This window comes from Octodon degus, unplaced genomic scaffold, assembly GCF_000260255.1.
Source record: "Octodon degus isolate 3935 unplaced genomic scaffold, OctDeg1.0 scaffold00140, whole genome shotgun sequence".
NCBI classification, from domain to species: Eukaryota; Metazoa; Chordata; class Mammalia; order Rodentia; family Octodontidae; genus Octodon; species Octodon degus.
The window spans coordinates 324,035-347,337 of NW_004524716.1; the positions used below are offsets into that span (position 1 = coordinate 324,035).

A 23,303-nucleotide genomic window follows, 5' to 3' on the forward strand; every position below is an offset into this window, starting at 1 on the left:
AGAGAGCAAACTGGTCAAGCAATGGCTGTGACTCATCCACATGACTGACACTGACAAAAGATCTACAAACTGCGTACAGGGTTTCAGGGTAAATCCTGAGGGAATTTGACTGACCTTGGCAGATACAAAAGTTACATTTCTTGTTATATAGGTCTTGTTTTATCTTGGTCCTAACTGTCGAGCAGAAAAGTATAAAAACAAGGTATAAAAAGTAAAGCCACATTAATATGCTGAGCTGTAAAAGGCTGAAGTCAACAACTTCTGACATTGCCAGTCATGCAGATACCCCACTATTATGAACTACTGGACTATATTGGATTATTTTTCTGAATTCTTGCAATACAATATTTGAATGGAAATGGAATACCCATCTCTGATAAAACTAAACAAAAAAAAAGAGCATATAAATGAAGGACCATTTTGTATCTTTGTATACAAAATAGGATAGCTATACAGCTACTTTCTCTTAGTTCAATGAGAAGAAAGATTTGTACTAATAGTGTTTAGATAAGATAACATGTCCACATCAGGTACTATGAGTAACTACTACAAAGACAAAAATATGCAACGTGTTAATTATTGTAACTGTCCTACTAACCTGTTTTGAAACTCTCACTGCTATTTCTCAATAAAATTAATTTGTAAAAAAGAAATTCCACATTTCTTTCATCCATTTCTCAGTTGATGGGCATTTGGGTTATTTCCAAGATTTATCTATGACAAATTGTGCTGCTATAAACATGGGTGTACATGTATGACTGTCGTACAACGTTTTCAGTTCATTTGGAAATTTTATACCCAGGAGGGGAATAGCTGGGTCGAATGAGACTTCCAATCCTAGCTTTCTGAGAAATCTCCACTGATTTTCATAGTCATTGTACTAGTCTACACTCCAACAGTGGAGAAGGGTTCCTTTTTCCCCACAGCCTCTCCAGCATTTGTTATAGCCTGACTTCTTGAGTACAGCCATTCTTTTCTTGGATGAGATGGAATCTCAGTGTTATTTTAATTTACATTTCTCGAATGACCAATGATGTAGAACATTTTTCATTTATTTATTTGCCATTTGTATTTTTTCATTTGAGAAGTGTTTATTAATATGAGATGCCTATTTTTTGATTGGGTCTTTGAATTTTGGGGTCCTGATTTCTTTTAATGCTTTATGTCTTCTACACAGAAGTCCTCTGGCCAAAGGACAGTAAATGTATAGAAAAGTAGACATATCTAATTAAGGTTTCCATTTTTTTACAGGATAGATTACAGAGACCTCTATTTGGGGTTTTGAGTATAAGCCCCAAATTGTCTTTTTGCTTTTCTGTCATTCCCTTTATGTATATGAGGAAACTTCTTAGGCAAGGCTCTGGTCATATATCATTTGTTACTATCAAAACTCATGATTATTCCCAACAGATTTAGTTCACTAGAAAAAGAGAGCTCAGCTGCGGTCCCAGGGCAGCATCTCAGTGTGACCAGGTAGCATGTCGGCCATACAGATTCCCAGGTTCATCCACAACTAGCAAAATTATGCAGCTATCTGTGCTTCCTTAAAGGTAGTTTCTTGACAAACTATCTACCTTACAGTCTAAGTAATTTTTTCTGAGATGCAGGTGAAGTTTTACAATGAAATGGTACTTGTAGTAAAATTTAGTCTAACATATAATATAGTTATAATTCATCATCTAGAAATCATACACAAAAATCAACCTAAAATAAAAGAATTAAGATAAAAAATGTGGTATATATATATAAAATGAATTTTATTTAGCCATTTAAAAAATCCTGTCATTGGCAAAAACATGGCTGGAACTGAAGATTAATTAAATATGTTAAATGGCATAAACAAGAGAAAAGACAATTTGGGGCTTATATGTAAAACTTCCTCTGATTTCACTTATACATGGAATGTAGAAACGGCTACAGCACGGAAGCTAAAGTTGTCCAGTGGTGACAAGAGTCTGGGGAGTGGAGGAAGGACAGAGGACAGTGACCAATGAATACTAAATTGCAGTTAGGAGGAGGAAGTTTTGGTGCACTACTGTACAGTATGGTTAATTACAGATAACAATTATTTACTAGATATTTTAAAAGAGAAAGGCTATTCAATATGTGACCATAATGAGTTGAAAATGTGTGAAGAGACAGATGGCTAACCTGATAAAATTACACAATGATTAAAACATTTACCTCCCCAATAATTTTGTTTTTATGTACCCATTCAAAAATAAATTTTACACTTTTTTTTTCTTCTTTAAGGCAGGGTCTCACTGTGTAGTCCAAGCTGGCCTTGAACTCACCATGTTACCCAGGCTGGCCTCGAACTTGTGTGATCTTCCTGCCTCAACCTCCCAAGTGCTGAGATTACAAGTATGTGTCACCAAAACCAGGCAAAACAATTTAAAGCTTACTTTAAAACTTTAAATTTCAAAACTTACTTTAACGTTTCAGCAAGAAAGAAGCTCTGTTGTACATCATCATGTGTAGGAGTGGAGGAATACACATCTTTGACCCCAGAAAAACCACCACTGACTCGGCAATATTTTTCAATAGCCTATAAAAGAGGACAAACAAAACAATCAACTCCATGGATTTTGAGTTTTAAAGGACAAGAATTACAATCAAAAGTTCACAGAAATTTGTATGAGAATTTGACTGAAGAATAATATAGTAGTTATTTTTTTAAGCATAAGGATAATACAGATGTGCCTGATCAAGTTTCAGTCCTGTGAATGCATCACTAAATTAACTGGTCACTAAATGAGGACAAGTCTGCAGCATGCACAATATTAAGAACAAAGAAATGGTCAAAGGAAACTCGAATGTGATGACTTTGCGTTTATTTTCACAACTCTCACATGCAATACTGTATGTAAAACAGAATAAATCTGTAGCACAATCACAAAAACCACAGTAGTGTATAAACAAGGTGTAGTATACAAAAAAAACATGAGGTTCTATAAACAAGATGTACGGAACTGTACAAAAAAAGGTATGAATCAGAGTGGTCATACGTCTGAATAGTCATTAAACAGACGGGACACTCCACGAGGAATATCTGTAATTTTACTAAAAAGTGAATTTATACTGGTGTTTCTCTTGCTAATAAGACTCTTTCATCTTTCTATGCTATGTTTTCCTAATACAGGTGTCTAATTTATATCATTCTTTCTGAATTAGGCACCTCTCTGGCATAATAAAAGCTGACAAATCCTGACAAATCAAGACAAATCTGTTTGAATTAAAAATCTGATTTTTTATCAATTCCAAGAACAAATAATAATCTATAGCATTCTAAAAAAAATATTACTTAAACAAATAATAATCTATAGCATTCTAAAAAATATTACTTAGGAGCTTTCTGCAATTACAGTAATAAAAAGAGAATACGCACTGCAAACACATCCCTGGCAGATGTGCACTGCCACAGCCCTGTGAGGGAGGGACCACAGGTGATACCAGGCAGCAAGAACAGCTCGTCTATCCACTTGCTACAATGATTACAACTTAAAGAGTTAACAATTCTGACATATTTATTTTGCTGAAAGCTATTTTAAGAGCTTTACGTGAATTAAAATGTACATTTTACAGCAATTCTACAAAGATAACCACTTCTCAGGTAGAAAATTGAGCAGGGCAATTTGCTCCACATTATAAACTACTGTACTCTACTGCTTGACTGGGAGTTAAAATTTTAACTTATATTTCCTGTTTTATCTTTGGATAAGCTAAATAAAATATACTAAATCAACTGGAATCTACTCACACCCTGCTTCAAACTTAAAGCAACCAAATATTTTGCTTACCATAACAATTAAACCATTCACAAAAAACTAAAGACATCTATGATTCTTTCTCTACTCTTCTTAACGCTGAAACATGGCCCAAGAAAGGGATGGTTTTCTATTATTCTGCCATGGATTGTTGTTTCTAGTTTTATCATTTTTTTCTCAACTTCTTTTCTAATAACAATATAATTAACATTGAAATGTGTTTAATCAAACTTAATTTTATAGCTATGTTTGAAAGCACTCTTCTCAGAGTTTGCCAAGACAATAATATACTTTGACCGCAAACATTTTTCAGTACTGTTCTTAATGATGTTTTCACCACCACATGAGCTATCAGAAAAGGGAATGTAGCACACAGACAACTAAGCTTCAAGTCATTTGGATCATTTCTTGAGAAGCTTCTATGCTTCGTACACTCAAGCTTGGGAATCTGCATTTGTAAATGGAATGGCCAGAACTACAGAAGAAATGATGTATCACAACTATCTTACGCTTGCTTCTCTTCACTTTCTTCAAACCCAACCAAGACCAACAGTGACACAAAAACAAATTATACTTAAGACATGAGGTCTCTCATGTCATACTTCCCAAACTTGAACTTAGAACGTAATTATTCCAGTACTTACTCTTGTCAGCTTATACTTTGAGTCTCTGTGTGTCTATACAGTCTGTAAAGCCATTAAAATTAGATCAATATGGGCTAAAGTTTGAGTTTATCAAACCTATTCTTAATGGGTAAGAGCAGGGGCATACTGTAGGAAAGTATATATCAGAAAAAGACAAAAAAATTATTTGTCCTATAGTGTTTCTCAATGACAAATGTGTGTTTACTATTACCTTCAATAATTCCTATCCTATGATATTCAGATATATTTTCCTCTTTCCTCTAAATAAAAACCATTAAATATTAGGGTACATTCAAGTCCGACAGACTCATTAGAAGGCTTCTTTATACATCTATTTCTCTTACATAAAGTACTAATCTATGTAAGTATTAGTAGCCCACTGATAACAACAGCTGAACGCATGTGCCAACAGTTTGGCTATCTTCCTAATTGCAGCTGAACCTTCCTACAGAATTTCACTGGCAGCTGTTTGCTCAACTTTAACCTCAGAGGGCCAAGGAAAAACAGCCTCCGTTCCTATTCTGCGGAACCACCTTGATTCTACCAATACTCTCTCTAGTTTAAGTCCATAAGAGTTAACCTAGGTCTGAACGGCAGAACACATGCAAGTGTTAGTTTAAGACAACATATTACTCCTAGATTATGGAGGCAGTCTCCAAAACTCACCAATTTGTGGATGACAAATATGTCCTTTTCCCACTAAACAAAGCCTTCAGTAGTTCCTTCCCCCTTAAAAAACTTAGCATTTCTGGAACAGATTCTCAAAGTAAGGGAGGAAATGGAAAGGAGAAAAAAACTGATCCTAAGGGCTCTGATATAAACAAAAGTCCTCATCACTTTCTGTAAGAAATACTTTAGGCAGCATCTTAGTTTTTCTCTTGTGACTGGGCCTAAAACCCCAACACCTAGTGTTAAAGAGGGAAAGGTTTACTTAGCTCACAGTTTGTAAAGTGTTCAGTCCATATCGGCTGGCTCCAAGGTAGGGTGGCGCATGGCTGAGGGGCAACAATTCATGGTAGTGGAAGACAGCAAAAGCAACAAGCACAAAAGGGGGAAACAAACCTCTTTGTGCCCTTTTTATCTTACCCAGACTGCTGAGATTAGGGCAGTGTCATTCCAACCAGTGGACTGATCCAACAGTCACTCAGCCTTAATCCCAGCATGCACTGCACTTTAAATCGATTGCCAACTCTAGATTCAGCAATCCCCCAAAAGCCCCATCTAAAAGTACATAAGGTTCTGGGGATCATCTAGACACAGACCATAACAGGCAGTAAGTAACTGATATAAATTACTGAGTAATGTTTATTATTAAAGCATAGTGTGCATGAGTATATTGTTGTTTTATTTCAAAAACAACTAAGTAAAATAAGTACCCTTGATTTGGTATGTAAGACTATCTTTGTAATGTATCCAACTTTGCCACTGTGAAACATGTCCATTATAAAAACTGGTGTACATCTTGTACTAAAACATACTCTTGTACATATCTTTAATCACTGTATCTAGACTGAAAGTGCAGATTAAGTACTTTGAACATGAATACTCATATTAGTACAATTTAACCTAACAAGTAAATCTGAGAAAAATTAAAAAAAAAAAACTCCCCAGGAATAAATTTATCTTTTCACAAAAGACTAATGGATTTTTCCTCTCCAAGAACTAAGAGTCAAGGAATTCCTCAACAGCTAGCTTCCTTTACCTGCTAACCCTTAAAAATTCCTAATTTCAAATATATGTATATTTTGTCTTTCATTCCAGAACAATTTCACAATTTTCTGATTCTTCTTACAATAACCCGCTAAGGAGTTACTCAAAACACAAGCTGAAGTGAGCAGGGAGCATCTACCCAGGATAATTATTTTTCTCTAGCAGTTAGGGGCTAAGAAACAGGTTTAGAAGCCAGGCACAAGGGAACGTGCCTATCGTCCTAGCTCTCCAGGAGGCTAAAGCAGGAGGATCTCTAGTTCAAGTCTCTGTTGTACAACTGTTACTCTATGAGATAGTTTCAGAATTCTAAAAGGGCTGGGATGTAGCTCCTGCTAAGGCTCTGGTTTCAATCCCTAATACTGCTAAATAAATAAATGTATGTATGGAAAGTTAAACTTATTTTTATCACTGTACTAAAAGTTGCCTTTTAAGAAACTATAGCTATTCAGTAAGAATGTACACTACTAGAACGTACTTCTATGTAGAGAACAAAACAGGATTCCAACATTCATTTCTACTGTTCAAGAAAGTTAACCTGACTAACAGCTCCTTCATCATCAGAAATATGACAGCTGCCGAGAGCCAGTGAAATGAAGCAACGTGGATGAGGATACATGGCACTACTGGAGGGCTTGACTTCGTATCCTTTAGATAAATGAAATACTGCCTTGCTTACCAGGGCTGCTTCCCATCCCCACTGCCTGTATCTTGGATCATGAGTGAAACGCCACAGGTACCAGTAGGTTTCAATTACTTCTGGACGGAGGATGTAGTATTTCTCAGCCTGCCGGACAGCTACAGCTTCTACTGCACCATCAAACTTGAAGGACTCAGGACCTAGTTTTAATGCTGTAACATGACAAAAGAAACCAGTGAATACAATAAATCACTTGTATTTAGTTTGTAAAAGCTAACTCCCCTGAAAGAATGGGGTGTTAAGTAATTTTTGTTGTTTTATTTTTATTGTCTCTGTTCTACAAAATGAGTCAATTTAAAACATCATCTCAGGAATGCTGTTAAGAAACGTGAATACTAGACCAATAACAGAACTGTTTTATGCCTTCAGCATATTATGAATTTCTTAGGAATATAATCTTTGAACATTTTAACCTGTAAGTATCCAATATAACATACACCATGAGTTCACATTTAATGTAATGAATGATTAGTTATAACAATTGTACTATATTTAATAATTTTAGTATGTCTGCTACATTAAATTCTTGTTTCAGATCTACTGTGTAATAGATGGTCAACACCTACCTAACAACACACCTAATTATCATAGGCCCTAATATAAACACTTAAAATATCCATTCTGGTCCCTCAATAATTTACTAACTTTAGGCAAATATATATAAATATATAAAATGTAAAAAACTAATTATATATATAATCAATACATCCTATCATCAATCTGATAATTTAGTTCCTATCAATAATGCAGATCACTGACATTACCTATACATGATACCAACATTAAATTACCCTAAAAAAAACTTGCTCAGGGTTCATTTGACTTATTTATTTTTTAAAGAAATGTTACCACTGATTTAATGACAAACCTGAAGAGTCAATTTCATCAAAAGTTCAATTCCTTACTGCATAAAAATAACATGACAGATTTATCAATTAGGATAAACTTTAAGGTAATCAATATTTGTGTCATGGTACCTAAGAACAAATGAATCCTGAAAGAGAAATTCAGTTATTTCAAAAAGGAACAATACAACTTTTGAAAACACAAAGAAGTTAATACCTCTTCAGATTTCGGGGAGCTCATGCTATAATACAGAAATAACCATTTGTAAAGACAGAGAAAACCACGAACAGTCTAGTGCAGTGTTGAACTCTTTTATCATCACGGTACCTCTAGTGAGCACCTTTAGGCTTTAAAAATATATGTCTAATTGCCTTCTTCCATGAAATATTAGTAACAAATATACAAGGAATATCAATTTGACTGCATGCATACTATCCTTTAAAAATGAAGGGCAGGGGCCAGGGAGATGGCTCAGTAGAATAAGCACTTCCCTGGCAAGTGCAAGGGCATGAGTTCAATCCCCAGTTCCGCAAAAAAAAAAAAAAAGGCAGAATTTTTTTACTTCACAGCAATCAATTTTTGTCACCATTAAAAATAATTTCAAAGGCACCGGGGAGATAGCTCAGTGAAATAAGTGTTTGCTTGGCAAGCACAAGGTCCTGAATTTGAACCCTAGTACCACCAAAACAAAACAAAACAGAACAATTTCATTTTCTAGGCAAAGATAAATGAAGTTGAGCCCAGAAGATAGCTCAGTAGCATAAGCATCTGTCTGGCAAGTCAAGGTTCTAAGTTTGATCCCTGGTACAAAAAAAAAGTAAATGAAGTTCAAAAAATATTAATTTCTAAAAGTCCTTAGCAGATCTTTTTTAGTGAAAGGGAAACAACTCCAAGAGTTATTAGTGCACTGAGTAAAGGACAAAGAACCAATTAGCTAGATAACCAACCACTGTCATCTCTGGGTATTATTCTTCTCATAAGAGTACAACCAAGACAATGAATATAACCTAAGTCCATCAATTTTGTGTTCAAGTAACTGGTTTTACATAAACTGCTATAAATGGCTAAAATGATTATTAAAATAATGCCATTCCATATATCTCTAAACATTCTACGTCTTGTCTTTAAGACAATTATTTTCTCAATTATTTTTTCCTAAAAAGGCAGGAGAGTTCAGAATTTCTGAAACGATGCAGGAGCTGGATGTGGTGGTACAGGCTGGTAATCCAAGCACTGCAGGAAGCTGAAGCAGAAGGGCCCCAAATTTGAGTCCAGACTGGGAAAATCGAGAGAGCCTGCCTCAAAACTTAAACTTTCTTTAATGGATTGGGGATGTAGCTCAATGAGAAGACCCTGGTTTTAATCAGTCCCTAGTACCACTTTTAAAAAAAGAAAAACATTTCTGAAATTCAATTTCTTAAGAAAGTGGATTACCGTGATAGTATAAACTATTGTGAAGTGAAGGTATCTACATATTTGCTTCTTAACGTCTGGTCACATTTTTACAATTAAGAGATTATTTTCACTAAGTCGTAAGCCTTATTAACATTCTTACCGGTCCTGTCATATGATTCGTGGCACGTACGTGCAATCTCTGCACCTAGCTCTAAATAATGCCCAGCTTTATCCTTTCTGGAACCGTCCGCTCCTAGTGCAAACATTCCCCCAGCAAAACAGGCCAAATGCCCCATCTTCTTTTCCAAATGCCCATTCTTCCACTCTCCAATGAAGACAAGGCCCCCTCGAGATTTCTTAACAAGATGTTTTTCTATAGCCTACAAGCAAGAGAAGATATTCAAAATTTTAGAAGACAACTATTAGTTTTTATATATTCAAACATATATTTCAGGTTGCCATAAAAATTCAGTAATATCTTGTACAACAGAAACTTTTTTCAAAATGGGAGACTTAATTTACAATAACAAATTTTTGGAACAAGTGTTCAAATTGTATATAACTGAAAGGACTACCCCAGTCACTACTCTAGCAGGAAAGGAGAGTGTTGGCAGTGTACCATTCTACCTAACATCAGCATAATAGCCTTTGTCTACTTGAAATTTATAATCAGTCAACTAAGATCATGATAAGAAGTTGTAAGACAAAAGTCTCCACTAATTCAATTTCTATTTCATACAACAAAATCTGAATAGAAAAAAGTCACATCAATAAGATATAATTTTCAATAACTAGTTGAAATGGTTCTTCATTTTCTACATAAACATGTTAGCTGGCACAGTACTTTAAAAAATACTATTAAATTATCCACTTTACACATTTTAAAACTTTCAAAACTGACTGAAAGTTAAATACTTATTCCTTAACTATTTAGTCCTTTACTTCTCAAATGAAGACATCTGCTTTGGATGCGACTACCTGAAGAAGAGGGCCCATATCAATTTTATTAACAAAGACATGGGGATAATGAAGTATTTTATATTAAATTTGAATACAACAAAAAGTAGAATATAAGAATTACAGTTCATTTTAAAATTAGATTTAAGAGCTTTGCTTCTGTTGGCTTATGATTTTAGGCATTGCTAGGGGACCATGAATAAATTTTCTGTATTTGAAGTATTTCTATGGAAAAATGTAAGAAACTGAATTAATTTAGTTATCTTCGGTAGAAATTATTGTACATGCTTAGGGACTATATTTTCTTTCTGATAATAAGCTCTTTCCAAGAGTCAACTGACATTTTTTATTTGGAGGTTTCTGTCTCACAAGCTCAGTAACAACAATCAACTTTGGAAAAATGAATCCTATAATCTCCACAATAATGTTAAGTTTTACAGAATTGTAGGGACTATGTCTTATTCATCAGCTTCTACTCCAGAGCTATCATTTAGCATACATTCGATAAATTAATTATAAAACTTTATAAATCTATAATGTTCTCAGATAACTGTATTTGACCTATTAGGGGAATGGGAGATAGCTGATAACCAAATGACAATGGACTACTATTGAATTTCAAGCTTTTGTTATTGTTTTCTTCTACCCCTAATACTGTGACGCGCATGCACACACACACACGTATATAAAATTAGTCTCTTCAGTAGGAAGACAACGTTTCTCATTCTTGTGAACCTCATGATACTAGCAGATTTTCTACATATAAGGTGCTCAATAACTACCTAAAGAACTATATCTATGGCTTTGTTACACATTTTCATATAATATTTTTATTATTTTTGTAGTTTTGCTCATAGCAACAAAAGTATTACCACAGTCTAATTAGAAGATACCCAATCATATCCTCATGAACTTACTGGACTAAGGTAAACTACTGCTAAGAGTAGGGCTTTTATCAGCTTACTTTTGAACTCCTGAAATTGTATGAGTTTCTTGTCTCTAAAACTATGAAAAATAACTAAGAATTCAACGTATTTAAAACTGCTGAATGTTAAGAAGAGGTAACAATGAGTTTTTAACTCACATCTTCACAAACACTGGCGTTGTTTCCTTGCCCCAAAGGATCTCGAAAAAGGATTTTTGTTCACTGTTTTAAAAATTAAGACTAAACATAAACATGATCAAAACATAAAGCCTGTAACTAAGAAAACAGACGGGAACCACGGATACTGAAACTGGGAAGAGCAGAGGACAAGGGCGGCAAGGATTCAAGTACAATAGCTCAAAGGCAAATTTTACAAATGACTCATTTCAAATTAGAATGAACTGTAAGTTGTCATTCCTAGTTTATCTGTGTATTCAGTATGGTATTTATTTTACAGTTTGTTCATGTGGTTTCTTAACAGAATGGCTACTGAAGATAAACTGGCATCACAAAAATTGCATATATGAGCTCATGCCTCAAAATGCAAGTTAACCAATTATTATTAAAAAATACTTAGTTGAGTAATAATGAAAACACAATATATATAAAATAAATGTTAAGATTTATATTACTCAAAGCTTATATAACAGATTATCCATGGAAAATAGTTTTAAATTATATGGTTAACTTTCAGAATAGTATCATACCTTTAAAATATACACAATTAGAAAGCAATAACAAACATAAAATAATGTAATTTTTCTTTTGGCAAGAATTAAATAAAAGAGTAAACTTGGAGACTGCTTGAAATTTTAAGCATATGGATAAATATAGAAAATTTTTTTCTCAATTTTTTATATCCTCAAAAATAAAACAAGAAAAGATGACAGTAAGGCCAGAAAAAAAAAAGAACTAAATAAAAGAAAAAAATAGTTCTAGATTAAGACTATTACAAAAATAGCAGGAAACTATGAACAGACGATGACTATGGTACGTGACATGATACTTGCCCAAAATATAAAATAATAAATATAATTCATTTGTTTAAGTTTACTGAAGACCTATCAGTTTGGGGGCTTGTGCTAAGAGCTGAGACAATGACAAATTGATGTCTGCCTTCAATGGAGCCCAAAGTCTAGTGGAAATGACTAGGGCTATTTCCACCCCACATTTCTAAGATATTCTTAGCTAATTCTGCCTAGATAATGATCTTTTTTTGTATCATTAACATTTCTAGGTTTAAATTTTAACAACAAAGAATGAACATTCTCTAAATATTCAAAATTTAAGGCTTCACAAAAAAATTTTAGCAATCACCCTGAAATTTAGATTCTTAATTATATTGTAATTTTCAATTTCTTAATACAACCAGTCCAAATACTTACTGAGTGCAAAGCACTGTGTGACACAAAGTCTAATTTTCATGAATTTAAAAAAACAAATATTGTGTTTTTAAAACTGTGATTAGGGCTCTAAAAAGTATATAAAAGGTAGTAATTTTAAAATCTAGGCTGGGGAGGTAGCTCAGTGGCATAAGTGCTTGCCTTGCAAACACAGGTCCAGAGTTGAAACCCCAGTACCACAAAAAAAAATACTGTGGGGCCAGCCAATAGCTCAGCAGATTAAAGTGCCTGCAAGCAGGCACAGGGGCCAGGGGTTCAATTCCCGGGCCTGCCCTGCCGGCTCCATCCCTGGGGCATGCTGAGATGGCAACTGAGACTGGGCGTGGTGGCACGCACCTGTAATCCCAGCTTATGGGAGGCTGCAAACAGGCAGATCACTACAAGTCCGATCTATTAGTGAGACCCTGAATACCCTGTAGACCCTTCCCTAAAAAAAAAAAAAAAAAAAAAAAAAAATCTATACTGCTGAAAACCGGTTACTAACTGTATTACTATGGTACTGTTATACAAAATACAGTAGAAAAATAAATAATTAAATTCAGGAGGGCCAGGTATATAGCTCAGCAGCATAAGCACCTGCCTGGCAAGTGTAAGGTCCTGAGTTCAATCCGCAGTACAAAAAAAAAGATCAAGTGATATGTATGGGTTTATAAAATAACCAGGGAAAACAGAACTTACTAAATTGCTAACAAACTTTCTTTTTCACATCCTTTGCCTAGAAACATCCCTAGTGTTTCCTAGAATGACTATTGTTCCAAATTTACACTGTTACACACTATGATATGAAATTATATAAATAGGAAACCACATAATACCATGGTTAAGAGAGCAATCTCTGCTGCTAGAGTTCAGTTCCTGGGCCCATCATTCACCAGCTAAGTGACCTTCAACTACTTCTTAACTTCACTGAACATCAAGGTTCTCTCTCCTATGGAAAGTGGGGAGGACGACCTGAATCTGCAGTACGCAGAGGGCCAGAACTGTGTGCACTGCGTGGAGTACTAAGTAAGTGGCTGCCATTATTGTGCACTCTCAATTTTTCAATATGGGATCAAATGACATTTGAAAGACAAAATGTTCATGGAAATGTATGTAAAGTCAGAAGATTTTCCAGTTTTTGTAGACATCAACTAAAAGTAACTAAAGTACATTTTAAAAAATATATCAACTCTTTCAATAATCTCTTTATAATGTCACAAATAAAACAATATAGATTATTTATTAAAATAGATACAATTTCTATAGTGAATCTAATAAACTTATATGTGTATTTCCTAAATGAATACAATTAAAAATTACATTTGTTTAGCCATTTCAAATAATTATATATTCAGTATGGGCAATAATCACCTCAATAGCATCATCATACATCCTTCTTGCCTCATGGTCTGTTTTATCTGACATCAACCAGGCTTTCAGTAAATATTCATAAAAACTGTCTCCTAAACCACCAACTGATGTGTGATCTGAAACAAAAGAGAAAAGGAAAGGATACAGATGCAGGAAAGAAAAAACAGAATACCATTAATAAAGTAATATTTTCCAATTATAATGACTTCGTTACTTGTCAGTAATTTTAAAATTATACTGATATCCCCATTTCCATAACATTTCAAGTTTAGTCCAATAAGAGTATATCATTAAGTTTTTTCTCTACACATGTACCCACTTTTCTAGGAAATCTCTGGATATGAAATTTTGTATATTTAGTAGTTTTTTTTCTTGAATCACATAGTTTGTACACTGCCATATAACCAGACTTTTCCATAACTGAAAATGCTTTTTATCTTTTAATGATATTCGATATGTAACTAAATACAAGGGGTACACTTAAATCTGATGTTAACCCAAAAGGGCTCATGCAAAGCATGGGAAATACAAAATGAACAAAAAAGGAAGCTGATCCTAATTATTTTTACAGTACTAGGAATTAAACCTGAGACCTTTGCACTGAGCTACATCCTCAATCCTTCAGTATGCACCATCACACCTGGTTTCACTACTTAACACAAGAAAGCGTGTTCAATTCTACAAGTGATCAAATCAAAGAAACTTTTAAAGACAATATTCCATTACTGTCTATGAGATCTGCAAACATTTTAAAAAGTTGGTAATACCTAATAAAGAATAAGATACAGTTGTTTGAACTGAAGGATAAATTTGTAGTAGCTAAAAATACTGAATCTAGGAATCCTAGTTCTTGGAATTATCTTCTAATAATACAGAATACCATAAAAATAGATGCTTTTAAAAACCTTATATTGTTGCTTGTATTAATAAGTGAAACATAACCTGAAATGTGTAAGGAAGCTGCTAAATATATTACATTATAAACATAATGTAGGAGAAGATCTCCACCCTACCCCACCCCCCAGCCAGTAGACTTCAGTTCCTTAGCTGCCCAGGTAACAGCTCCTATTCCATTTCTTAGAAACAGCTGGTCACTGTGATGCACAGCTAGCCAGTCATTATGATGCCCACCACATAAACCAAGCCCGCCTGACAAGCCACTCTCCTCTGCACTTCCTGCCTGCACATCCAATAGGAGCCCTCGGCCGCCAGCATCAGGGCCTGATGTTCTGGGAATGATCCTGAGCAGCGCCCACCAACGTGCATAAATAGACCTCCAAATCCTGGGTGTCCTTTCAGTATTTCTGCTTGCCCTTGCAATACTTAAATCAATCAGCAGGCTCAATAATCTAACACTGAAGGGTATGTATTTTTATGCTGTTATGTGGAAGAGGGAGGAAGTTAATAATAATGTACTTTGATTCTACTAAAAATTTTTGTTTAAAGAATCTTACTGTACATAGAGGAACAATTTGAAAAGGCAACTGCTAAAGTCCTGAAATTTTAACTTTATTCATAAATATATTACTGGAATATATTTAATCTTATATAATTAAAAAACTATCAGGGCCGGCCAAATAGCTCAGTGGATTAAAGCGCCTGCAAGCAGATGCAGGGGCTGGGGTACAATCCCCCGGCCTGCCCTGCCGTGCTGGCCCTGCCCCCACCCCCCACCCTTGGGACACGCTGAGACAGCAATTGAGACTGGGCATGGTGGCGAACGCCTGTAATCCCAGCTCTTGGGAGGCTGTAAACAGGCTGATCACTAGAAGTCTGATCTAGTAGTGAGACCCTGAGCACCCTATAACCCTTCCCTAAAATACAAAAATAAATAAAATTACCATCTTTTGTTGCATAAAGTAGTAAATGAAAGGGGCTACTGTTTATCCTAAGCAATGTCTACTAACATTCCAATAACTGGAATGTACCTGAAATAGCCTTCATCTCAAATTCCTGTTTCTCACTTATTTTTTTCTGTCATAAGTGTACATGTGAACTAAGTTTATCTGATGTGGTCTTCAGACTCTACTATCAATTGCCAAATATAATCCTTTTTCTCCGCTCTCTCATTTTAGAACTGTTTTGCAAGATTCACACAAAATGCTATTTAGTTTCAAGTGAGATTTGGTAGATTAGCTGTTGTCCTCCACTTCAGTAACTAGAGGAAGGTCTCCTCTACTTTATACAGTTTCTCAGTGCCTAACATTAAATGATTGGGTTTTGTGAGGGGCAGCTGGAAGAGTAGAAGGCAGGGCTACCATATGAACCCTTCCTCAAATTTCAGATTATGTGGGAAGTCAATAATTAAATTTCAAATAGCTTTCAATTCTCAACATAGCTACATTTAATAATTTTATAGTGATAGATACATTATGTTGACAGTTTATGGAGGTAAGTTACACAGATACTAAATTAATTCTAACAGATGAACCATCTTAATAATCACGAAAGTTAATACATACTTATAAAATAGCTTACAATTACAGGAGACTAGTGTAGATGAGGAAAGTTCCACACTCAAAGTGTTTTTGGGAGACCTAAAGGCTACTGATGTCTTCATAACAAATAAAATAGGGATTTTATATTTTATGCAAACTTTTAAAACAGAATTATCAAAACAACTAAAACAAATACTCATCAATATTGCAACCTCAGTATTTTTTTTCAACTTCAATTTTGTAGTTATACCAAAACAGCATAACTAGTACCGTAACGTTACCATCTCTCCTGCTACTTGGTCCTTTCTCAGGATTCAACTGCTTAAAATGACCATGGGCTTCAGCTGCACTTGTATTTCAGTCATTACTTTTTGGTATACTTTCAGTTTCTCCTAGACTTTCTGGCTGCCTCTTTTATCATCTCTTTTTCTCCTAGCCTCTCAATCACGTTACGTGCACGTACTCTGCGTCACCTCCTCTCTTCTTACCCTCAGAGACCTTCCTCAAACCGGACTGTTCTCAAAACATACTCCACAGCTGCCACTTTGTTTTCTTTGTTCCCAGAGTTACACTCACTGTCCCCTCACTCTTACATCTTGGTCTACACCTCTTTTACTGAATAAAATTCTTAAATAATTTCCTAATAAAGCATGTTTCATATAAACCTTGTTATTTGAAAATGTCTTATGTTCTCTTAATTTTATGTTTTTTAAAGTTGGAAGTAACTTTCCCTCAGAGCTTCTTCAAAGTAGGTACCCAAAACCTCTCACAAGTAACCTGACCATGTTTCCTTATGTTCTCAACCTCCCGTTCTCATGGCCAACTTACCTTCCGATGGTATAGTCTTCATTCTAATGTGAGTTACATTTAAACTTAACCTTTTGTTCTGTTTTCTACCCAAAGTAGAAAACCCCACTCACTGTGCTATTTGGCTTTTCAAACTAAAAGTAACTTTTAGTTCTGGGAAAATTGTTTTCTATTATTTGTTCTATTTCTTCCTCCACTCTACTTTGCCAGTTCACGCCTCTGAAACTCATTTGCTGGAAACTGAACTACTTGACTAATTTTCCATTATTCTTTACTCTCAAATTTTAGTCTGGCTTGTTTCTCTACATTTTTGCAATATTTTAAAAGATAAATTTTATTTTTAGCACTTTCACTGAAATTTAAGTTCGTATTAGTTATAGAGATCAATGGTCTTCATTTTGGGAGATGTGTTCATGCGTATTACATGCTTTGACCATTTCAGCCCCTTGTCCCGACCCTTGCTCTCACCTTCCTGCTTCCTTTTCCTCTTCTCTAACCGTCCCCCTTCTGTTCTCTCTCCTTCCTTCCTTCACTCCCCTCCAACTCTTGCCTGAATCCACATATCAGGGGAAACATGCAACACCTAAGTTTGCCTTATTTTGCTTACTATAATAATCTCTACTTCCATTCATTTTCCAGAAAATGACAACTTTTTTTACGGCTGACATTCGACAGCATACATATGCAACATTTTCTGTATTCATCTGCTGACGGACACCTTTGTAGGCTGATCCTACAGCTTTGGTGGTGTGAACTGGGTAACAATAAACATGGGTGTGCATGTATCTCTACCATATGTTGAGTATAATTCCCATAATGGCTAAAACAATTTAATTCCACCAATAATGTATCTGTTAGCCCACATCCTTGCCATTTTTTTCCTCCTTGATATTCCGGTTTATAGCCAGATGTTCCCTGAAACCTGGCTCATGTACTCCTAAGTGGGGCTTTTCAGAGGTGGCTGGACCTAGGATATGTGGTACTAAATCAGTGCACTGAGTAGAATTAGCAGAGTTCTGGGTGTGGATAATGGGAGCCTCACCCTGGGTGGGTGTGGGTGGCATCAACCAACAGGCTTGTAGCCTGCATGAAACATAAAGGGAGAGAGGGAAGCAGGCTTGCTGTTGTTGCTTGCTGCCTCTTTGTCTTCAGTCTGCTTTGCAATGGACTGTTCATCCTCTAAGAGGCCCTTCTGACATGCAACTCTGTGCTAGAGCCAGAAAACAGACTAAAGCCCTATCAACTGTGAACTGAACTAAACCTTTCTCTTTTAGCATGTGGCTTTTAGGTATTTGTCTGTGCAACAAGAAAGTAACCAAGGGGTGGGGGAGATAGCTCAGTGGTGTAAGTGCCTCCTGGCAAGCGCCTGCCTGGCAAGTGCAAGGGCCAAGGAGCAATCCCCAGAGCCGCACGCCGCGCCAGCCCCACACCATGCCAGCCACCAAAACCAGGTGTGGTGGTGCATGCCTATAATCCCAGCACTGGGAAGGCAGAGAGGAGGGTCACTGTGCAGCCCAAGCTGCGCAGCAAGGCCCTATACCAAATAAGGAAACAAATAAAAGATTTTTTTAAAAACAAAGTTAACCTTAAGACACCAGGTGGTAGCCATTCTAAGTAGGGTTACAGGGAATCTCAATATATTTTGATTTGTATTTTGCCAATGGCTAAAGATGGTGAATATTTCTTATATTTTTTGCTAATTTGTACTTCTCTCTGAAAAGTTTCTGCTCACTTCACTTGCCCATTTACTGACTGCATTACTGGTCTTGTGTATGTGTAAGCTGGTTTCTCATGTATTCTGATTACTAATCCTCTGCTAGAAGAGTAAATGGCAAAGATTCTTGTAGGCTGTCTCTTTGCTGGGTTAATTGTTCCTTTTGCTCTGCAGAACCTTTTCATGATCCCATTTGTCAATTTTTGGCTTTACTTTTTGTGCTCTTGGAGTGCCATCCAAAAAGTGTTTCAAAGTTTCAAGACGTACATACGAAAGTCTTCAATTCATTTTGAAGTGATTTTTACACAAACTGAAAGTACAGTTTTGAGCTTCTTCATAGATGCCTAAGTATTGCAGTGTCCTTTGTTGAAGAGGCTATCCCTCCTCCAATGTATGTTTTCGACTCCCTTGTCAAGAATCAGAAAGTTCTAGTTACATGAATTGTTTTTTTTCTCTCTCTCTCTCTGTTGGTCTACTTTTATTACAATGCTTGGCTGGTTGTTTTACTAATGACTATCTAGCATGTTTTAAAGTCAAGTATTATGATTCAGTCAGCATTATTCTTTTTGTGCAAAATTTCTCCAGTTACTCTGGCATATAAATTCAAAGATACTTTTTTCTAGTTCTGTGAAGAATGTCCCTGGTATTCTGATGATGACTGCACTGACTGTTTTTTGGTACTAAGCCCACTTTTGCTAAATTAATTTTACAGACCACTAGGGAGGTCCTCTATCTTCTACTGCCTTCACTTTGTTTCTTCAGTGTTCTGAATTTGTTCACCTCTTTGGTTAGGTTGAGTTATTGGCATTTTATTTTTTGCAGCTACTGTGAATGGAATTATTGATCTGATTTCTTTCTCAGAAGTTACTGGCATACACAAAGTTACCAGTTTTTGTATGTTGACCTAGTACTCTTCTACACTGCTGACCTTCTTTGTCAAATTGAAAAGTCTTCTGGTAGTTGTTGGGGTCTATTAAGTAAAGGATAATTTGGCTTCTTTCTTTCTTCTTTGTATCCTTTTTATTTCTTTTCATGTCAAATTGCGCTGGTAAAATTTTCAAAGTACAGTACTGAACAGGATTGCTAACAGTGGATACCCCTGTCTCATTCCTAATTTTAGAGAAAATTCTTCTTAGGTTTTCCCCATTCAGTATGATGCTGGGTATAGGTTTGCAATGTGTATTGTTTATTAAGATATCTTTATATACCTTGTTTCTTGGAGTATCGGCATGATGACATGTTGACTTTTAATCAAACATTTATCTAAATCTACTTATATGATCATGTAATTTTTAATCTTCGATTCTATTTACATTTACACTAAATGTAAAGTGTATTACATTTACTGATTTGCACGTGTCGATCTTTTTATCCTAGGATGAAGCTTGATTATGGTATATGATCTTTTTTTTTTTTGTTTTTGTTTTGGCAGAACCGGGGATTGAAATCAGGCCCTTACTCCTGCCAGGGAAGCGCCTACTCTACTGAGCCATCTCCTCGGCCCCTGTGTATGATTTTTTAATGTGGTGCTGAATTCAGTTTGCAGTAACATTATTGAGAATTTTTGTATATATGTTCATCACAGATAATTGGTCTATTGTTTTCTTTAGTTTTAATTTCAGAAAAACAGCACCACTTGGGTAAGTTATTAATAAAGGTCTGATAAAATTCATCAGTAAACCTATCCAGTTCTGGGCTTTTCTTTGTTGGGAGACTTCTATTACTGTTTCAAACTCATTGCTTATTACTAATCTGCCTTGGTTGTTTATACTTTCTGGTTCAATTTTGGAAGGTTATATACATCAAGAAATTTAAGTCTATTCTATAAATTTTGTTATTTATTAGAATATGTTTTCAAAATAGCCCCTAATGATATGCATTTTACTGGTACTTATTTTAATATCTCTTTTATGACATCAAATTTTATTTCGGGTTCTCTTTTGATTAGCCTGAATAAAGCTTTGTTTTTACCTTTTCGAAAATCAAAGCCACTACTTCAACCTAGGATGTTTCAGTGTGTAAGAGGAAACAGTCCAAACAACACAGTGTCTGCGGTGACCTGCCGCTCCCTCAGGAGACTGCATTAGATGTTTTTCCCAGGTACACTTATTTTCCACCCTGTCAATGACCCCAGAAACCCTAATTTGTGATTGCTCATGGTCTTTTGTTCCCCAGGGGAGTTCAGACCCTAACAACAATGCTATTCCTGAGAAGGCTCTACCTGATCACAGCCCTCGGACAGGTTGCTGAGATATGAATGAACGTTTTCTTTAGAAATTTCTCTGTGCTCAGGGCCAGCCAGATAGCTCAGCCAATTAAAGCACCTGCTAAGGCAGATACATGGACCCCAGGCACGCTGAGATGGCAACTGAGACTGGGTATGGTGGCACCCACCTGTAATCCCAGCACTTGGGAGGCTGAAAACAGGAGGATCACTCCGAGTCCAACCTGTATTGTTAGACACTACAGACTCTACACTAAATACATTAAAAAATAATAAAAAATTTTCCTGTGCTATACAGGAAAGGTCATTTTCAGACCAATCCCCAAAATGGACCAAGTTATGTACAGGCCATGATTTTGTAGTGGGAAATTTTTAAAAACTAATTTTATAATTGAGGCATCAGGCTCAGTTGGCCTTAATTACCCAGCTACAACTCAGAGATAATGCAATCAGCTCTCTCTGTCCAGCTACACAATGCCTTACACAACTATTCTGATTTACTGGACTGTTCCAAGGGGCAAGCTAGTCCTGTCAAGGTTACACCAAATCTTGCTTGCTTGCCTGGGAGCCTGAGTTTCCCCCAAACCTTCTTGCTCCCTCCAATTAAATCTGCCCTGGACACTTCTGCCTGACAATGTATGACTAAGTATATGTAACCAAACACAGAATAAGCTATGTACATAAGTAACCAATTAGAGACTAACCTGTTACCTACTCTGTATTTCCAGCTTACAAAAAAGCATACAAGTTGCTGTTTTACTATAACTGATGTTTTTGGGGTGCAGTCCCACATCAGCCTGCAGGGTAAGTAATAAAGTGGCCTCCCCAGTTCCTTGGTGCAGAGCTTTCCACCCAGTCCACTACAGTTTCAGCGACAGTTGGGTGGTCTGTGTTTCCAACCAGGGTCTGGTGTAATGGCTGGCAGCTTTCCACGTGAGGAGCCTGGCACCTCCCTCCTCCCCACACTAGGAAGCTGATGTAAAATGCCTACCACTTTTATTGCAGTCCCTGTTGGTTTTCTATGCAATTTATATTTCCTATCAATTATCTGTTAGTTCAAAGAATTTTTTCTTCAGTACTTCCCCATGAAATATAGTATTTCATTGGTGTCTTAAATCTTTTCCCCTAACAGTGACACAAAGGCTACCTCCATCTCACCATCTTGCACTAAGATTCATTGAAGTTTTACTATCAGCATTGTATTTCTAACCTGAGTGCCTTGTTCTCTACTGGCTTCTTTTTCACAGAATTCTATTCTCTTACAAATACAGTATCTTCACAGAGTCCTTCATACAAAATACAAGATTAAAAACATGTGTATAGAACTATGAGTATCCTCTGGGATTCTGCTTTTGTTTTTTTTTAACTGTGAAATGAAACATGCTAACAGGTAAAGGAAGGCATATTATACCTTCATTCAGGACAATGCCAGTACCATCAAAATCTTCCAAGTATCCCTTACTAATCATAATTCCCAACCCTCAAAAGGTAACCAGTATCTTAATTTCGGAGATAATCGCTTCTTTGATTTTTTTTTATTCTTTCACTATCTGATGTCCTCTACCAACTATTATGCTTTTGTTTTTCCTAAAGATATATTTAAAATAATAATTAAAAATAATTCCTTTATAACTAGTTTCTACAGTTTAAAACTACAGATATTAGACCATGCTATATTAGCTATGTATCGTTTATTTGCATATTTATATGATAGTCAATCATTACTTTTCCCCCAAACCTTATTTTTCTGAGTAGCTATTATGTGCTGCCTCTACCAAGGAGACCTATCCATCACTAAATTTTCTGCGTGGTAATTCCCAATAGATGCTTTTTATGCAAGCCACGTTGAAGAAAGGCAGTCTTTTTTTTTTTTTTTTTTTTTGGTGGAATCAGGGATTGAACTCAGGCTCTTGGGCTTGACAGGCAAGCACTTAGTCTACTAAGCCATCTCCCCGGCCCCTGAAGAAAGGTAATCTAATTGACAGGCTCTGATAGACAAAAAAGAATGAGTTTATTGTGAGATTCTGAACCTGCCCAAATTTCAAGATAAAACTGAAATACCAGTATCCATATTAAAAGCCTTACTTTTCTTTAGGAAAATATTTGATTTTTCAGAAAGAGAGCTATAATTACATCTCATGCTAAACCTGAGATAGAGGTGGTGGGTAAATATTTCAAGTATAGTCCATGGTTCCATATAATAATTTAGAATAAATACTTATTTTTAGTCTCCAGTTTCTTTATACGGGATTAGTGGTACCTATTATTTACCAATTCAAAATCTTTGCATTATATCATATTCCTTTCTATAGTCTCTTTTTAGCTACTCCCAGTTGCTCTGCATTGTATAAATTTGTTCAGTTTTCTCATCCATTGTGACCTCACCCTTGATTCCAATGTCTTTCCTCTTACAAGACTGGCCCTTT

At 35.7% G+C, this 23,303-nt stretch overlaps 1 protein-coding gene across 1 annotated transcript in view; it reads right to left on the minus strand.

Moving 5' to 3' along the window:
- The window catches only part of Man1a2 (mannosidase alpha class 1A member 2), a 162,439-nt gene that overhangs the window by 16,577 nt on the left and 122,559 nt on the right, over positions 1-23,303 (minus strand). Inside the window, exons 8-11 of the mRNA XM_023701748.1 lie at positions 13,695-13,810; positions 9,220-9,439; positions 6,798-6,970; positions 2,433-2,548 (exon numbers count right to left, since the gene is read on the minus strand). Of these exons, the coding sequence (XP_023557516.1) occupies positions 2,433-2,548; positions 6,798-6,970; positions 9,220-9,439; positions 13,695-13,810 (625 nt within the window). The remainder of the gene's footprint in view (positions 1-2,432; positions 2,549-6,797; positions 6,971-9,219; positions 9,440-13,694; positions 13,811-23,303) is intronic.